Consider the following 17,591-nt stretch of genomic DNA (forward strand, 5'->3'; position numbering starts at 1 on the left):
GAATAAGATTGTTATGTATTAGAAATGCACATTTTTGCCTATACCCTAGATTTGCATTACAAAGAAATTAAATAAAACATTCACCGTCTCCAAATTTCTACAAATTATACAAAGAAGATACTAAAAACCTGCAACTTGGGTTTTTTTGTTGTTGTTGTTAGTCTACCAAAACAGATGTCCACGTTCACTTTAAAAGATCAGCTATTTCTTGCAGCCACTTCTTATTTCTGTTGCCTTAATTCGCCTCTTCTAGTTAACTGGCTTTTTAATTCTCATATAACCTTCACTCCACCTCACCTTCAGCTTTACTGCATGGTTTGTTCAAGTCAATATATCCTAGCCTTGGATTTTTGTCTCCCATGAAAACCTAATGATGTTTAGCTCAATCTTTTTTCATCACCTTTATCTATGAGTAAAAATTTTAAAAGTCAACCTCCAAAGCTTTCCTTGTAGGGGAAAGCTCCATAATTAACGAAGAACAAGATCTTACTTTATGCCAGAGATTGCATAAAAATCACCTAGCAGGCAGTAAAAATTACTTCCCTCTGTCAGGTATTTCAATTCAAAGACAAAACTAAAAGTTCTCCACATAGCATATCTTTCTTCTGTTTTTCTAACCAGTGGTATTGTTTTTATTTTCCTCAAAGTACACTTTTATACACTTATTACATTTGACTATTGCTTAAACTATTTACAGCTCCTGCAGATAAATATGTGTCATCTCTGGCTGCTTATTTCATTTCTTTGTTGTGTTTCATATAACGGACCAGAAGCTTCTGATTGGGCAAAAAAAACAAGCATAAAGCGGTACACATGTCATGTGAATGTTGTCCACAGTCCACAAACAAGAGGGTCGCTCAATAATTATTAAGCAACAGTTCTACTGATCTATAAACACGGAGAGAGGGGAGCATAAATGCCAGTAGTAATTTTCCTTTTATTTCTGTGGACTTGTTTAATTCCTGTTCATCGATTGATGCCTTTTGAGAGACCAGGGACCTTGATAAAGCATGATTTACTCAAGGTCATCCATCAGTTCAACAGAAACATATGTTCCGTGGAACCACTGCATAGACAGAGCCGCGTTCTTTTTGATGCTGTTCCTCTGGATCACTTGGATGCTTAAGTGTGGAAAGAGTGCATTTTCTCCTCCTAGTTTTCTAGGAATGATTCTACTGTAGGTAACTACCTCATAACAGAATGAATATGCTCTTTAAAACTGCTTAGTAAGTCTTAAAGATGGAACCTGAATGCTCAAAAACTACACCTAGGAAGTATTTTCCCATTTTACTATATGAAATATCAACATTCATTAGTAAATATTTATCATCTTTTATATGTATAGCAAAGAGATTATGCTGTAATCCCAGTGGTTCTCAATCAGAGGCAATTTTGTCTCCCAGGGGGCACTGGACCATTTTGGACACATTTTTCATTAGCATACGAACTGCAGGTGGCCCCTATAGCGAGTTTGCTACTGGCCTCTACTAGGGAGAGACCAGAGATGCTGGAGAAGTAATAAACCACTGGGTTCCAACATTAAAAAGAGAAACACCATTTTCCTTTCTCTGAACTAAAATAAAAAAGAAACGTCTATGTGTCCTCTTTGGATAAAAACATCAGGGCAAATTTTTAAGAGTACCTTATAAAGTTTGTCAATGTAAATTAAAGACGTAACAGTAAAATAAAACTAGATAAAAGCAATTTCATAGAATGTGGGGGAGCTATTTCCAAAAGTTTAGATCTGTCTAATGACTAAAGTTTAAAACAGAGGAGGATTTAATGGACAGTTTTGTTTTTTAGATGTACCACAAATTTCTGATTTAACTAAAACAAGTATTAGTATACATGTCATGTATATGATGTCCATAACCCCCAAGATAAGAGGGTCATTCAGTAAGTATTAAACAATCAGGTCATTTCCTGCTGCTTTCATATGAGACAAGGCAATTCCTAAAACATGTAGGGCCCAGGCAAATATTTGGCATTTTGGTCCATATAAACAAAATTCAAACAAATTTTACAACATGACAACCAAAAAATTTCCCTTGGAGAGTCGCCAAAAAATGATGATAATTATTAGATAAATACATGGTAGAGTAAAAAAAGGAGAAGGAAGTACAAATGAAAAACACTATGCTTGCAGAAAAAGTAACACTGACAGCCAGCTTCAGTTAGAGTATGAATTATTCCTTGGTAATGCATCAGGAACTTGGGCAATGTAATAATGGATTCCCAATCTGCTCACATTAATCCTTTAGAATAAATACCTGAAAATTCCGGATGGTTGTCTTTCTAAATGTATTAAGAGGAATTAACTTTAATAAATTTATATGGCATTGTTCCAGGTAAGACTGGACAGCATTTAAACTACTCTCTCAAAAAGCAATTTATTTAATCTAGAAAAGAATTGCTTTGCCCTGAATTAGATCCCTAGGATGCAAATGCTTAGGTTTATCAACTTGAGTACCTGTCATTAACATATGCTTGAACACTTGAGTGGACAGGATACTCAATAACTTGCCATCAAAATCCATCCTTAAGACTTAAAATATTACTGCAAAACTAATTTATCTACATACATGCTTCTTATTCTAGAAGTTTCATAGTTTGGAATTACTTGTGGGTGATAGACACTTAAAGCCATGCTACTAAATGAGACATGGATAATTTATTTACTTACTTTTAATATTTATTTTAAAAATTTTTATTCAATTTGTTTAAACTAAAAACGAAAACAAAAAACAATTCACCCATTTCTATCTCCTACCCCCTACCTCTTGCAACCAACAACCAGTTCTCTGTATGTAACAATTTTTTTTTTTTTTAGGATTTCACATTGAAGAAAGACCATATAGTATTGTCTTTCTCTGTCTGACTTATTTCACATAGAAAATGCCCTGGAGGTCCATTCACACTGTCGCAAATCCCAAGATTCTGTTCTTCTCCCTGGCTGAGTAATATTCCACTGAGGGCATGGGGGTATGTGTATGTAATACATATAATAATTTCTTTACCTATTCCCCTAATAATAGACACTTAGGTTAGGTTGTTTCCATGTCTTGGCTGTTGTAAACAGTGTTACACAATTAAGCTGGCATGCAGATATCTTTTCAAATTGGTGTTTCAGTTTCTTTGGAAACATACCCAGAGGTGGAATTGCTGAATCATATGGCAGTTTTATTTTAATTTTTTGAGGAAACTTCCTACTATTCTCCACAGTGATGCACCAATTTACATTCTTAACAACAGTGGATAAGAGTTCTCTTTATTCCACATGTTCACCAACATCTTGTTATTCCTCATCTTTTTGATAACAGTCATTCTGACAGGTGTGAAGTGATAACTCGTTTCACTTTGCATTTCCCTTATGATTAGTGATGTTGAGCTTCCCTGTTGGCCATCCATATACCTCCTTCAGAAACATGTCTATTGAGATATTCTGCCTATTTTTTAATCAAATTACATTTTTCTATTGAGTTGTAGGAGTTCTATATATGTTTTAGATATCTGCCCTTTATCAGATATATAACCTAACAATTATTTTCTCTTATTCAGTGGGTTGCTTTTTCATTTTGTTGGTAATGGTAAAGATTTTCAGTTTGATGTTAATTTTTGCTTTTGTTGCTTTTGCTTTGGGTCAGATTAAAAAAAAATTACTGCCAATACCATTATCGAGGTGCTTACTACCTATGTTTTTGCCTAAGAGTTTTATGGTTTCTTAATATCTCTTTCTGGTAGTTATTAGTGTGTAAGGAAAGTTAACAAATTTTTGTGTGTTGATTTTGTATCCTGCAACTTTATTGAAGCCACTTATTAGGTCTAATAGTTTTATAATGGAGTCTTCAAGTTTTCTATATATAATATCAAGACATCTGCAAATAGTTGACAATTTTCTTCTTTTCGAATTAGATGCTTTGGGTATTTTTCATTGTTGCTTTGTTTTGTTTTTTCTTTCCTTTAGCCTCATCACTCTGGCTAAGATTTCCAATACTATGTTGAATAAAGGTGATTAAGAGATGAATGGATCAAGAAGGTGTGATTTATATATACAATGGAATACTACATGGCAATGAGAAAGAATGAAATCTGGCCATCCATAGCAAAGTGGATGGAACTCGAGGGTGTCATGCTAAGTGAAATAAGGCAGGCAGAGGACAGATACCATATGTTTTTGCTCATAAGTGTAACAGGAGAAACTTAACAGAGGACCATGGGGGAGGGGAAGGGGGTAATGGTTGGGGAGAGGTAGGGAGACAAACCATGAAAGACTCTTGAATACTGAGAAAAAACTGAGGGCTGATCGGGGAAGGGGAGAGGGGAAGTGGAATGATGGGCATGGAGGAGGGCACTTGTGGGGATGAGCACTGGGTGATATATGGAAACCAACTTGACAAATAAACTATAAAAGAAAAAAACTGAAAAAATCATGAAATTAAAAAAAAAAAAGAGTGGCCATCTATTCCTGATCCTTCAAGAAAAGTCTTCAGCTTTTCACTGTTGAATATGATATTAGCTATGGGCTTATCATGTATGGCCTTTAATACGTTAAGATAAATTCCTTCTATATGCACTTTGTTGGGAGTTTTATCCTAAATGGATACTGAATATTGTCACTTTATCTATATATACTGAGATGACTATATGATTTTTATCCTTCATCTTGTTAATGTAGTATAACACATAAATGGATTTGTGAATGTTGGACCATCCTTGCATTCCTGGAACAAGTCCCACTTAATTACAGTGGATAATCATTTTAATGTACTGTTGATTTTGATTTTCTAATATTGTGTTAAGAACTTTTACATCTATGTTCATTAGAGATATTGCCCTATAGTTTTCTCTTTGTGTGCCATCCTGTCTGATTTTGGTATCTGGGTAATACTGGGCTCAAAAAATATGTTTGAAAGAATTTCCCCTTTTATTTTTTAAAAGAGTTTAAGAAGGAATGTTATTAATTCTTCTTTGAATATTTTATAAAATTCACCAGTGAAACCATCTGGTCACAGACTTTTGACTGTTGAAACTTCTTGATTACTGACTCAATCTCCTGGCTAGTCATTGGTCCCTTCAAATTTTCTATTTCACCATGATTTGGCCTTGGTGGGCTATATATTTACAGGACTTTATCCATTCCCTTTGGGTTGTCCAATTACTGGCATATAATTGCTCATATTAGTCTTATGGTCCTTTATATTTCTGTGGTATCAGTTATGACATCTCCTCTTTCATCTCTGATTTTATTTATTTGTGTCCTCTCATTTTTTTTTTGGTGAGTCTAACTAATGGTTTATCAATTTTGTTTATCTTTTCTTTAGTTCCTTGAGGTATAAAGTTCAATTGTTTGAGACTTTCCTTGTTTCTTGTGGTAGACTCTATGTTTATGAACTTTCCTTTTAAAACTACTTTTGCTGCATCCCATAAATTTTGGTACGTTACATATCCATCATTGTTTCATTTTTAAGCATACCAATAGCTTAGTATATCTGATAACTTATTTTTCCCCATCAGAATATTCAGCTGTTTTCTTCTGTTATACATATAGTACTTCACTTATTTAGGGACATACAATCTAGAGTTTCACTGTCTACAGAACTAGATAAATCACATAAAAAGTTGTTTCTTCAATAAGTGGTCTGAAGTCTATTTGATAAAGCCAGACTGGTACTCTGTATATCATCAACAGTATACTAAAGAACCTGCTAGTCTCTAACACTTGGTAAATAAGAGCCTGCTGGTTGGTTCCTAGTACATTAAATTCTTAGCAAGCTCACAAATTCACAAATTGAAGTAATCTTTTCCTACAAGGTTCCTTGGCATCCACTCCTCACATTTTTAACCTTTTCAAAGGAGAGCAATTTTCTATTGCCCTTCTTCACTTCCCACTGGAAAACTTTTCTTCAAGAATTTAAAGAAAAATAAAAAACTAATTGCCTTCTGAGAATTTCATCCCTGACTCCATTTGGTATTACTGGGAATGCTGCCAGAGGAAAGAGTTCTGCATGAGGTTGGAAGTTAATCGTTTAGCATATTCCCTAATTTGGATGATCTACTAATGGAGAATATATACTTAAGAAAGATGGCAGAGGAGGAAAAGAAAGAGAGGAAGGATTAGGAGGTGGGCGGGGAGGAGGAGAAGGGGAGAAGAGAGATTAGGAAAGAAAAGAAGTGGGGGAGGGGGAGAAAAAGGAGAGAGGGAGGGGGAGGAAGAAGCAGGGAGGGAGAGAAGGGGGAGAAGAAGAGGAAGGGGCTGGAAAGAAGAAAAGGGAGAGGGGGTAAAGGGAGGAAGAGGAAAAAGAAACAACCAGAAAGCTGTAAGTGAGCTAATAAATTATGTCAAAAAATCATTGCAATAAATCAATTCAAATTAAATTATTGCTGAGTCTGAAGTCATATGCAATTAAGTGGTGCAATTAAGATATACATTTTCCATATGATAAATATTAGAAGGGTACACTTCCATATATACATATACACACACACATATACATATATAGTGCACACATGATACAATTTGGGAGGGCCACATCAAATTTGAGAAAATCTTTTACTTAGTAATAAGCACATGGGGGGAAATCCAGGATAAGCTTAACTCTATCTTGATAATGATTAATACTCTCAACACTTGCTGAGGGGCACCTGGTCAGTTCAGTCGGTTAAATATCTGTCTTCTGCTCAGGTCATGATCTCAGCATTTGCAAGTTTGAGTCCTGCATTGGGCTCTATGCTGACAGATCAGAGCCTGAAGCCTGCTTTGGATTCCGTGTTTCCCTCTTGGTCTGCTCCTCCCCGCTCACACACGCTCTCCCAAAAAATAATAAAAATATTTTAAAAGACACTAGCTGATTATTTTTTATCCTCTAGCTAAGTCTGACTTTAGGTAAAACTGTATGCTTCTTGAAGACCAAAGCTATTCAGTTCATTTTTGACCCCTTAAAGGCTGAAGTAAAGAAAATGCCTGACATATATTGGTGGTTTTTTTTGAATCAACATAAAAGGAATGAAAATTTGTCTTACAGGATACCCACTCACAGAAAATGCCTCTCTGCTTTTACTAGGCATGCTCAAACATCAAGCCAGTGCCTTTTAGATATCCAAAACAAATACATTCCACGTATTTTTCTACCATTCAACATGTCCCACTATTTGTCATCAACTTTTTGCACCCTTTGTCTGCCAAGAAAATTGAAGTCATTAGGCTCCCAGTATTTCTTTTAGTTTGTACCGTCTGTCTCTTTTTCTTATCCCTTGTTCTGGTATAGATGCCTCTACTTTCTTTCCAAAGCTTCTTCATTTGTGCTTTTTGGTGAACCTATCCAGCAGTTCATTTGAGAACATGGTCAGTATTCTGACTAAAGGGTGAATGGTGGGGTTTGGTGAGGGGACTGATGGCATGTAAGGAAAGCACATAAACAGGTGCCAAAAGGGCCACTTTGGAAGAATCTGCATTCCATTTCCCTGAATCACACCATTTTTCAGTCCTTAAATAGGCCAGTATCAAGAATTTTCAGTGTTTTCTTCTCTACACTGATTCTTTTTTCTTTGTCATTAATTATTGTTGAGACACACATCTCACTTTAGCATTAAAGAAATTTCACTCACTTCTGCCATCTCTCTTCTAAAACAAAACTCCTCCAGGAGAGCATTCTACTATACTATTCATTTAATTTCTGTATTCTGCTTTCCATCACTTCTTGATTGAAACAGCATTCTCAAAGTTCACTAATGTCCTGCTAATCACTATATTGAAAGGCATTTCCTATTTTTTTTGTTTTGTTTGCTCCAACCTTTGTTGTCTCAACCTTCTTCCTAGTGTAATTTGATAGTATGCTGCTTTCGATTCTGCATCATTTCTCCTTCAAATGGTCTCCTAGTGAGAACATGGGCATGCTTTAATTCTCTCCCCAGATTCCTCCTATCCCTTCTAGTTAGCCTTTCCCAAGAATCAGTCTTTCTTCTTTTTTCCCTTTTACTATTCTTCCTCTAGGATCTATGTCTGATGTAGTTCAATTATCACATGTATGATTAGCGTTCTCAATTGATTACAGAGCTCTAATCTGGCTACAGAGTACCAGAATGGTACCTCTAGTCATTGTCTGAAATTTCCTTGTGGACTGGTCATTATCACTTCTCACTCAACATTGCAAACACCAAACACATTATCTTCTGTAAACTGGGCTGTGTGATGGTGCTAATTCCTTAAGTACTGGATTTCAACATCTTGACCCTCCTCACTGTATGTTAACTAAATGGAATTTACATAAAACTTTAATAAAATCCAAACTGGTCATATGAGGAGTAAATAATACAAATTTTAAACAAACATATATCACTACATTACTCTAAAGGGGCATGTCAGCATGAAGTCATTTTTTGAACATCAAAATGTTTTCGGTGGCAAACTGTTGAATTTCTTCCTTGTTCTCATCTTTTCTTTTTAACTGGTTTGGAATCACAAAGTACTTGCCACACAGTCATCATTTCATTACCAATCTTGCAGCAAATTCTGACTTAAAACATTACATATGTGTACAGGTGGAAAGCAGAGAACACAGAGAAGGGGAAGTAAGAGTGAAGGAAAGAGGGCATAAATTCTTGGGGATAACTGACTTAATTGCCCTGGCTTATATTATTTACTAATCAAGTTGATAATGGGCAAAAATAAAACCACACCTATTAAAATCTCAACGAAAAACAACTGATTGACTGTGCCTTATTTTCCCATGACCTAAGTTAAATAGTTACCATGCCAACTTGATGACAGTGCAGGTCCGCATCAGCTTTATAAAACAACTGAAGAGAATCTCACATTTCACAATGAACCTTCATAAACAGTACTGTATATTCAACTTTCTTTCAGCTATATTTGTTAGTGGCAATAGAAAGTGTGAGCAAGAAAGGTAAAAGTATTCCAGCCAGTTAATTTTTATTTGGCATGTCTACAGTCAGGTAAACACACAGGCTGCTAGGAGATAAATGATTTTCATATTTCTTCACAAAATACCTTAGGAGGAGAGAGAATTTTCTTAAAAGTCAGTCCTTATTCTGTTAGGCAAAGTAATTATGGAAGCAAAACAAATCCACATTGTCTAATTAGGTCATTAAAAAGCATAAATGCGTCATGGAAGCTTTTCCCCTTGCCTAAGACATAAAGTAAGACAATGAAAACAATCTGGTAATATAGAAAGGTTCAGAATTTGTTTCTTTTCAAAAATAATAGGTCCTTTCATCTTTCTATTTCCCTAAGACGAAGACAGTTAATTTAGAGACAAAATCTGTAATTAGTTCAGAGCTTACTTTGATTATGTTTCAAAATATTTAACCAAAAACAGGAAGATAGAGAAAGAAAGAAAATACATTGAAAAATTATCAAAGGAAGTGAATAAAAGCAAGAGAGTGGGTTGCTGATCAAAATGCATTGTGCAGTGACAAGATGAATATAAAATCTACATTCATATAAACACAACCAATCTGGGATACCAGCAAGCTCTCAGGAAGAATACACAGGCATCTGCCTTTGGGATTTGAAACCAGACTTTAATCACAGCTAACTTAAATAAAAACAAATGGCATGATTATTTGCCTCTTCCTTTCTCTACTTGTTATTTCTGGAGTTTTAGAAGACTCGTGGCTCAAAATGTTAAGAAGCAAAATGCAAAATAAAAAAAATAATTAAAAAAAGGAAAGGAAAGGAAAACAAACTTACCTGTGATCCCCTTGGCCCTCGTTTCTGGTCCCATTCTGAATGCCCCATGAGCTGTAAAATAATATAAAATTACTGTAAATCCAATGATGCTTATTTTATGTGGCAAAAATGTATATGCTTTCTTCTAAAGAATAATTTTTTGAAATCTAAGTTTTAATAGTAATGTATTATTAAATAGCTGTCATGAATAAATTAACATAAGTCATAATTTCTTTGATAGCTAATATTTCAACTGGTAGTTGTTTGGAAGATATTTTAATATTATGGTGTGATAGAAAGAACAGCTAATACATAGCTTTATGGTTCTTTGTCAGAATGTCCTAGAGAGATGTTAACCCAGGTGAAGCTTTTTAAGTTTGTAAGCCATTAGGTTTCTAGTTTATTAAGAAAATATGCTACTAAATGTACTTTTTCGTTTACTGTCATGAATGACAGAAATGAGAAGGCAGAAATATTTCAATCATTTTTAATTGTTTTGATGATATCACAAAACATGAGAATTCTAAAGAGTGAAATGATTTAATATGAAAAACACCCCCAAGGTCACAAAATGTGATTTTATATGAAAAGAGACACTATAAGACATTATCAAGTTAGTCCCATAGTTGTAATAGCCCTGAACTACTCTACTTACAAAGCATGATATTTATTTATTGAAAATACCATTCAACTAGAAGAATACTAAGAAAATAGAAGATGGTAAGTGAAAGAAATAAAACTCCATTCATCTGTCTAGTACACTTGCTACTGCTCATGTATTCCCATGGAAGACTTCTCCATCATTAATAACCCAGCACACCAACAGGACAGACTCTTCAACATATGACTATACATTGTCAGATTTTCTATATAACAGTAATGATTCTTAGTCGATATAAAAAAATTCTGTTCAAACACAACAGCCACAAAAAAGTATTAATTTTTGAACAACACTACCAAGAAACTTTGATAACCATAAGCAGAAAATGGCAAAGCTTTCTGATGGTCATCTAGTGTTGCTGATTAAGAAGACTCATCTATAAAATTAACAAGTGTTCCATTCTATCCACACAATGTACAAGTGTAACCTAATTTCAATCAAAAGTGATTCATATTTGTTTAGGAAACTGAAAAGAAAAAAACCAACTAGATAAATTTTATCTGAGAAAATAAACTTACTTTTAAGAATGAGAAAATATTAGAAGAGATAGTAAGACCCTAGCAGGTATTAAAATATACCCTGAAATTTAACCCTAGTTATGAGCTAGTAATTTAAGACTCAAAATATACATGAAAGAGATGTAGTGGACAGTTGTGAAATGAACTCAACTAAATATAGCAACAAAATATGGAAAAGAGAATATAAAAATCAATGAGTATTTGATGAATTAGTCAACGATGAAAAAAAGAGAAATAGATTCTTGGGGAAAAAAATTAGAGCTGAATCTTATATACAATTTCTAGGCAGATAAAAAGACAAATTTAAAAAGATGAAACAGGGGCACCTGGGTGGCTCAGTCAGTTAAGCGTCTGACTTCGGTTCAGGTCATGATATCCCAGTCCATGGGTTTGAGCCCTGCATTGGGTTCTGTGCTGACAGCTCGGAGCCTCGAGTCTGATTCAGATTCTGTGTTTCCCTCTTTTTCTGCCCCTCTCCCACTCATGCTCTCTATTTCTCTGTCTCTCAAAATAAATAAACATTTAAAAAAAAAGATGAAATGGTAAGTATACAATAAAATAAAGTCCAAGCAAATATTTAAACTACCTGGAAATGTGAAAAGACGTTCCAAACTAAACACACACATACACAGATATTTAAAGCACACATGCACTCATGCGCGCGCGCGCGCGCGCACACACACACACACACACACACACACACACACACACACACACACACACACACAGGATTATGATTTAGTTACATAAAATCTTCAAATATCTGGGTACAAGAAATGTCACCCTGGCAAAATATTTGCTTTAAATGGCAGGTGAAGAAGTAATATCTTCAGTACATTAAAATCCTACAACTTTGAAAGTAATACAACTTAACAAAATAATTAGAGAAAAAGATAGCTTACAAAATAAATATCAATACTGGGAAACAATTTTACCTGAAGTGAAAAATACCAATATAAACAATAGCAAGAATGCTATTGCCTATTAAATTAGCAAACTGATAATATTCTGGTAGTATTTAGGGAGCTGATTATGCCTATATATTGCTAGTATGTGGGGCATAGATACACACATAGGTATATATTTACATACTTGTAAATACACAGACATATACACTCTGTATATCAATGCAATATATCATATATTGCATGCTCTTAAAAATTCATACCCTTTGAATTAGTAAATAAAAATGTAAACATCAAGTAATTACAATGCTTCAGTCACTGTGTTATCCAGCTAAAGGGGAACTATCCACTAAAGTAAGAAAAGAATACGGCATTTTAAAATGTGGTCTTCACGGCTTTTTTAAAAATTTCATGCGAAATGCTCAAGTTTTAATAGGTGAAAAATATAACAATGTAACTTTACTCATTTTAATAAGCAAGTTTTAGTTACTCATTTTAATAAGATTTACTCATTTTTAACTTATTGTATGCCTTGGAATTAGTGAAATGATTTAATTATAATTTGGCTAGCACACAATTTGGGGTAAATTATCATGTCTTTAGCAACTATAAAGACATGATAAACTTGAGTACTATCTAAATTTTCTGAAAATAATATTTTATGAAAGACTTATGCCTATTATTTTCTTGCTAATGATGTTAATGGAGTAATTTAGTAAATTCTGCTATCATGAGTGTCACAATAAAAAGAGGCACATAAACCACAAACACAAGTTGTAATACATCATACATGACTTAAAATATTTGATAATGATAGGTAGAAAGTCAAGAAGGTAACATTTCTCCAGGATCAGCACTAAAATAAGAAAAGCACAGATTTCACTGCCTTCTAACATTAACTACCTTAAAAATGATGATTTTTAGTCAGAGAACAAAAACTTTTAAAACACATACGAATTTGGGTCATCACTTAGTACAGAACAAGGAGTTAAACTTGATAATAATAAGCCAGAGCTTACCAACCTCCAAAAGTTCACTCTCTAAATCTGCCCTTTAATTTTGAAAGATATAGTAAAATTTGCCAAATGTGTTTTATCAGAGAGAATTATTTCTTAGCATTATATAATAGAATAATGAGAGAGATTTAGGGTAAAGGCATTTTATTTTACTCTATTATTATATATTTATTTTATATATTATAATATATTTAAAAGTCTGAGTTGACCAGCCATGTGGTAGTATCTCAAAATGTATTTTTAAATGATACTATTACCACTTTTTTCAAATTACTGAAAAGTGATAGAAATCTACATGTCATGAAATAAAATCTAGAAAGCAATAAACTCTGAAATGAAAAACAAGATACTGTAATAGTCTCTATTTGATAGAAAGAGAGTCAAAGAAAATTCAAATTTTTTTCCCCTTTGGACTTGGAAGAAATCATACAAAGATTTTGTTTTTAATTAAAATAATGAGTCAAAATGTAACATTAATCATTTCAGTGTCAAACGTATGGGTTCTGTTCTAATACTCTGTTTTTTAAATGCAGACAAGGAAGTGGTGTGGGGTGCACAGGGGCCAGGGCCGTACTCTCAGTGATCACAGTGTACTGGCAAGGGGGGGGAGGGGTCTGGGAAGCAGTGAGGATAAGCACATGGTAGCATGAATTTTTATCTTATTTACACATAGAATTTATTTTACTATCAAAACAGCACTGTCCTTAGATCACAGACCAAAGATTAAAATAACCACAATGTTTTTACTATCCTTTTTATAAAATCATCCCTGGTGTGATTAATGGCCTGACTTAATTATTATTACAGATTATTTAAATTAAAATGAAGCATTTGCCCACAGGTAAATATTCCTGTGAACGCTGTATCATTGGGCTAAATGCTTTAGGAAGTATATAGACATCTCACTAGCCTCCCTCTCGTGACTAAATTAGGACAAACCAAAAAACTTGGTTATAATAAACAGTGAAAAGAAGATCTTGAACAGTGAAGTCAGTGAATGTCAGAATTAAGTGCAAACTGATATTGATGAGAAAGTCAAAATATTCTTTAAATCAAATAGGTAAGGATTAGTATTAAGTTGCAGATGACAAGAGTAATCATTTGACATTTTCATGGGCTTAGAAAAGACAGAAATGGGTTATGGACAGTGAGGAGCAGACGAGAAGTAGAAACTGGGGAATTATTTTTTCTTTTTGCACTTGAATTCACCTGGACTAAACTTTCAAGAAAAACGAATAGCAGCATGATACCTAGATATCTCTGAGAAGAGAGACAGTTGATCAACATGAGAAGATATTCTTTCTGGAGAAAGAATGCTTAGGATTTTTGTGATTAGTTACATACAGTTTCTAGCAATGTAAAAAAGAATGAGAGATAATGAGACTATGACTAGAAAAATGAAAAAAAAAAACAAATAGGGGGTCAAATGTATTCTAGTTGGTCAAGCATACAGGGCTGCTTAATTCAGGATGAAAAAAGATTGTCTCTCATCTTTAAAAAATACCTTGTTAACTAACAAAATATGATTACCCCTTGGGTAAAGGCATTTTAATAAGAAGGCTTAGGGATATATAGATCACCAAAGCTATGCTCACAAATGCTAAACAAAAATCTTTCCATCTGATGAAGGGATTCAGAAAGAAAGAAAGAACGAAAAGAAAGGAAAACAGGAAAGAAAGAAAGGAAGGAGAGAAAGAAAGAGAGAAAGAGAGAAAGAGGACCTGTCTTCTTTTCCAGGTCCCACTAATCAAGTTAGGCAAAATGGAGACCCTTACATTTATTTCTAGGAAACAAAGTATACTTCCTTTTAAAGAAACACAATCTGTTATTTAAAGCATTTTGAAAATCCTAACTTCCTTGACACTGAGTCATTTTCATCCTTATGGAATAAATTCTTTTCTCTTTTACTTTTCATAATACATTTCTACATCACAGCCTTCAGCTAACAGTATGTTACGCAGTACTTAGTTCCAAGGAAAACAAAACTGCTGCCAAACACCAAATTTAAAAAGTTCACAGGAGAAAGCAAAGGAGAAGTCAGCATGGAAACAAAATGGTTCTATCCAAGCAGAGGCATTTTTAATAATAGCATGAGAAATGCAGACAGTTCAAAGTATGCTTCTGTAGGTAAAATATTTTTCTTTCTTGTTTCTAGATTTTTTCCCTGAGCTATATTCCATTATTTTTTGTTTGTTAATATAAAAACAAACATTAGGGGCTTCGTGGGAGGAAAAACTTCACCATCGCTATTACTGCAAAGAGATGAAAGCTACGTGAGACCTACTAGGTTGGAAAAAAATAGTTCGTTGCACATACTTGAAGTAAGGTAAGAAAAAAAGGTAACAACAGAGAATGACAGTCACATTGTTATCCTGACCTTCCTCTCCAGAAACCATTCTTCTACTTTGCTTGTAGAAAATTACTAAAGCATATTTTTAAAAACACATGAAAATAACATACATACACTATATCACACACTATACTATATATAATTATATTATATATAGTGTATATACACTATGTATCCTTATATATACTATAGATGGTGCATAGGAGGATGTCAAAGTTGCTATATAAACCTTTTCAGTGAATCATTTCTTCATTAAATCTTTAATACATATTTATTGTATGCCTATTACTGTGTTCAAGGAACTGTTTTAGGCACAACCTAGATGTGAACAAACCAAGATGCACATCTACTCACCTGGCTTTTACAATCCTAGTGAAAGGAGACAGAATACAAATGAATAAACAGAATAGAGCAGGTGATGATAAAGCTACAGGAGCTTGAATTAAAGGATGAAGAATCAGCGGCTCAAGGGAGGGAGGGCCCGGAAACACAGCTAATTTCATAGAAGTAGATCAGGGAAATCCTTTAGGAAAAAAGTGGCTTTTTAGGAGAGAACTGCATCAAGCGAGAGATGTGCACAGATATCTGGGGGATGGTGTGCCAGACAGAGAGAATAGAAGATGCAATGATCTCGAGATGGGAGAAGCGGTTCATTTGGGAAGCAGCAGTGTCCTTAAGCTAAAATTTTACAAAGGGTTGATCTTTTTAACCATAGGTATGTATGTGGTATTTACTCCGTCCTCTGGTATGAAACTGTCCAAAAGTTAATGTTTCGATCCACTAATTAAAACTTACAAAGACCATTCTCTGGAGCAAAAACAGACCAGTGATTCCGCTTTCCCCAAACTCTTCCTCACTTTATGGAACAGATCCCACACTCCACAAAGGCACCTTTAGATTAGCCACAGCACACAGCACAAATCTGTTGTCCCTTTACACATTTTTTTCAAGAGTCATAAAATACACAGGAGCAGGCTGCCTTTTAACTCCATTTACCAGGAGAGGCAGGAGACTTTCCATTTGATAAGCAAATTAAAGCTCATCTTTACCCTTAGCATGTTCCCTTTGGATTCTTCCCCTCTGCATACTCTTTTCATAATCTCTTTACTAATGTTTTCTCTCTCCAGGATTCCCTATGGGAAGATGAGTCTGGATCGCTCACTCCCCTGCCTGCAGGGTCTACTAGATGGCAGTGCCTTGGCCTTGGAAGTTTGTTGATAGTCTAGCCAAGCTCAGTTCCTATCTAGTTTTTTGAGAGGAACTGCTCTTAATCCTTTCTTTCCTTGCCTCTTGTTATCAACGGAGTAAGAAGTTCAAGAGGACGTTGTGCTCTGCAGAAAAGGGACACTGAAATCTTTATTTGATTTGGGCCTTAGGCCAAAGGTGTTAACAGAATCCTTGAGGCTCCCACACAGTGTCACCCAGCCCCAGGGCTCTTCCCTTGGGGTCTGGGGCATAGAAAGGCCTAATGCAGGTGATAGTGACAAGATTTACCCTTCTTTATAATTAAGTTTACAAACTGGGAGACTCTACCAGCCTCCTTTGGGTAAACCAGATAGGTTTGATCAATGGCCTTGGTTCTTACCCATAGCCTACCTCCACTGACACTTTATCACATCACCCATACCCCAAGTCTATCCCACTCTGCAAAGGCATTATCAAGTGATGGAGATACTACCAAAGATTTTAGGGGGAGACAGGATGTGGTTACATTACACCCAATGCTGCAAAAAGCCACAAAAATATTCATAAGATACTCCAAAAGCATCATTAAGCATTTTGGCGGTGAGCGGGGGGAGGTCAGCTGTCATACCTCTTGCCCTTTACTCTTGAGGCAGGACAAGGGAAGTGAGTCTTTTTTTCAGCCTACTGGTCCCAGCCTTTCATGTCTCAAGGATTTTCCTCAGGCTCTAAATATGGTTTCTTCCAGAATAATTTAGCTTTCTCCTATCTTCCCCATCTTGAATCATTAGACAAATTAGCAGGGATGAAAAGATTCTTTAGAACTAACTCTCCTTAGCATTGAGACCCTGGAAATATTAAAGCACTGAATGACTGAAATTAAGGGATATCTTTATGTTTTCAGTTAGTGATAACTACTTAATTCCATCCACTCTGCACAGAATAAATCTCTGATCCTGACTCCTAGCGTACCAACCTAGTATAAATTCCATAAATGTGAGAAATTGTTGTACCCAAGATTTCTTTATCGTCCCCCAAAACCAGAAACCGCCAGGGAGACCGAGTCACGCATGCAAAAGCAAAGGGCTTTATTATGGGTTTAGGCTCCCCGGGGCCTAAACTCGGGCTCACAGACTTTACCAGCGAGGTGGATCCATGCTGAGAGCCCCGAACAAAGGTGGGGCAGGGCTTTTATGAGTTTGGGAAGGGGGAGTCACAGGAATCCAATTATTATTGACAGGTGTATCCAATTACAACATTTAGAGTGTTAA

At 35.0% G+C, this 17,591-nt stretch overlaps 1 protein-coding gene across 2 annotated transcripts in view; it reads right to left on the minus strand.

Moving 5' to 3' along the window:
• PDE3A (phosphodiesterase 3A) overlaps positions 1-17,591 on the minus strand; it is a 306,642-nt gene that overhangs the window by 109,972 nt on the left and 179,079 nt on the right. For both annotated transcript variants that reach the window (XM_029955019.1, XM_029955020.1), the window contains exon 2: positions 9,710-9,760. In XM_029955019.1, the coding sequence (XP_029810879.1) occupies positions 9,710-9,760 (51 nt within the window). The remainder of the gene's footprint in view (positions 1-9,709; positions 9,761-17,591) is intronic.

Source organism: Suricata suricatta, chromosome 10, assembly GCF_006229205.1.
Source record: "Suricata suricatta isolate VVHF042 chromosome 10, meerkat_22Aug2017_6uvM2_HiC, whole genome shotgun sequence".
NCBI lineage: Eukaryota > Metazoa > Chordata > Mammalia > Carnivora > Herpestidae > Suricata > Suricata suricatta.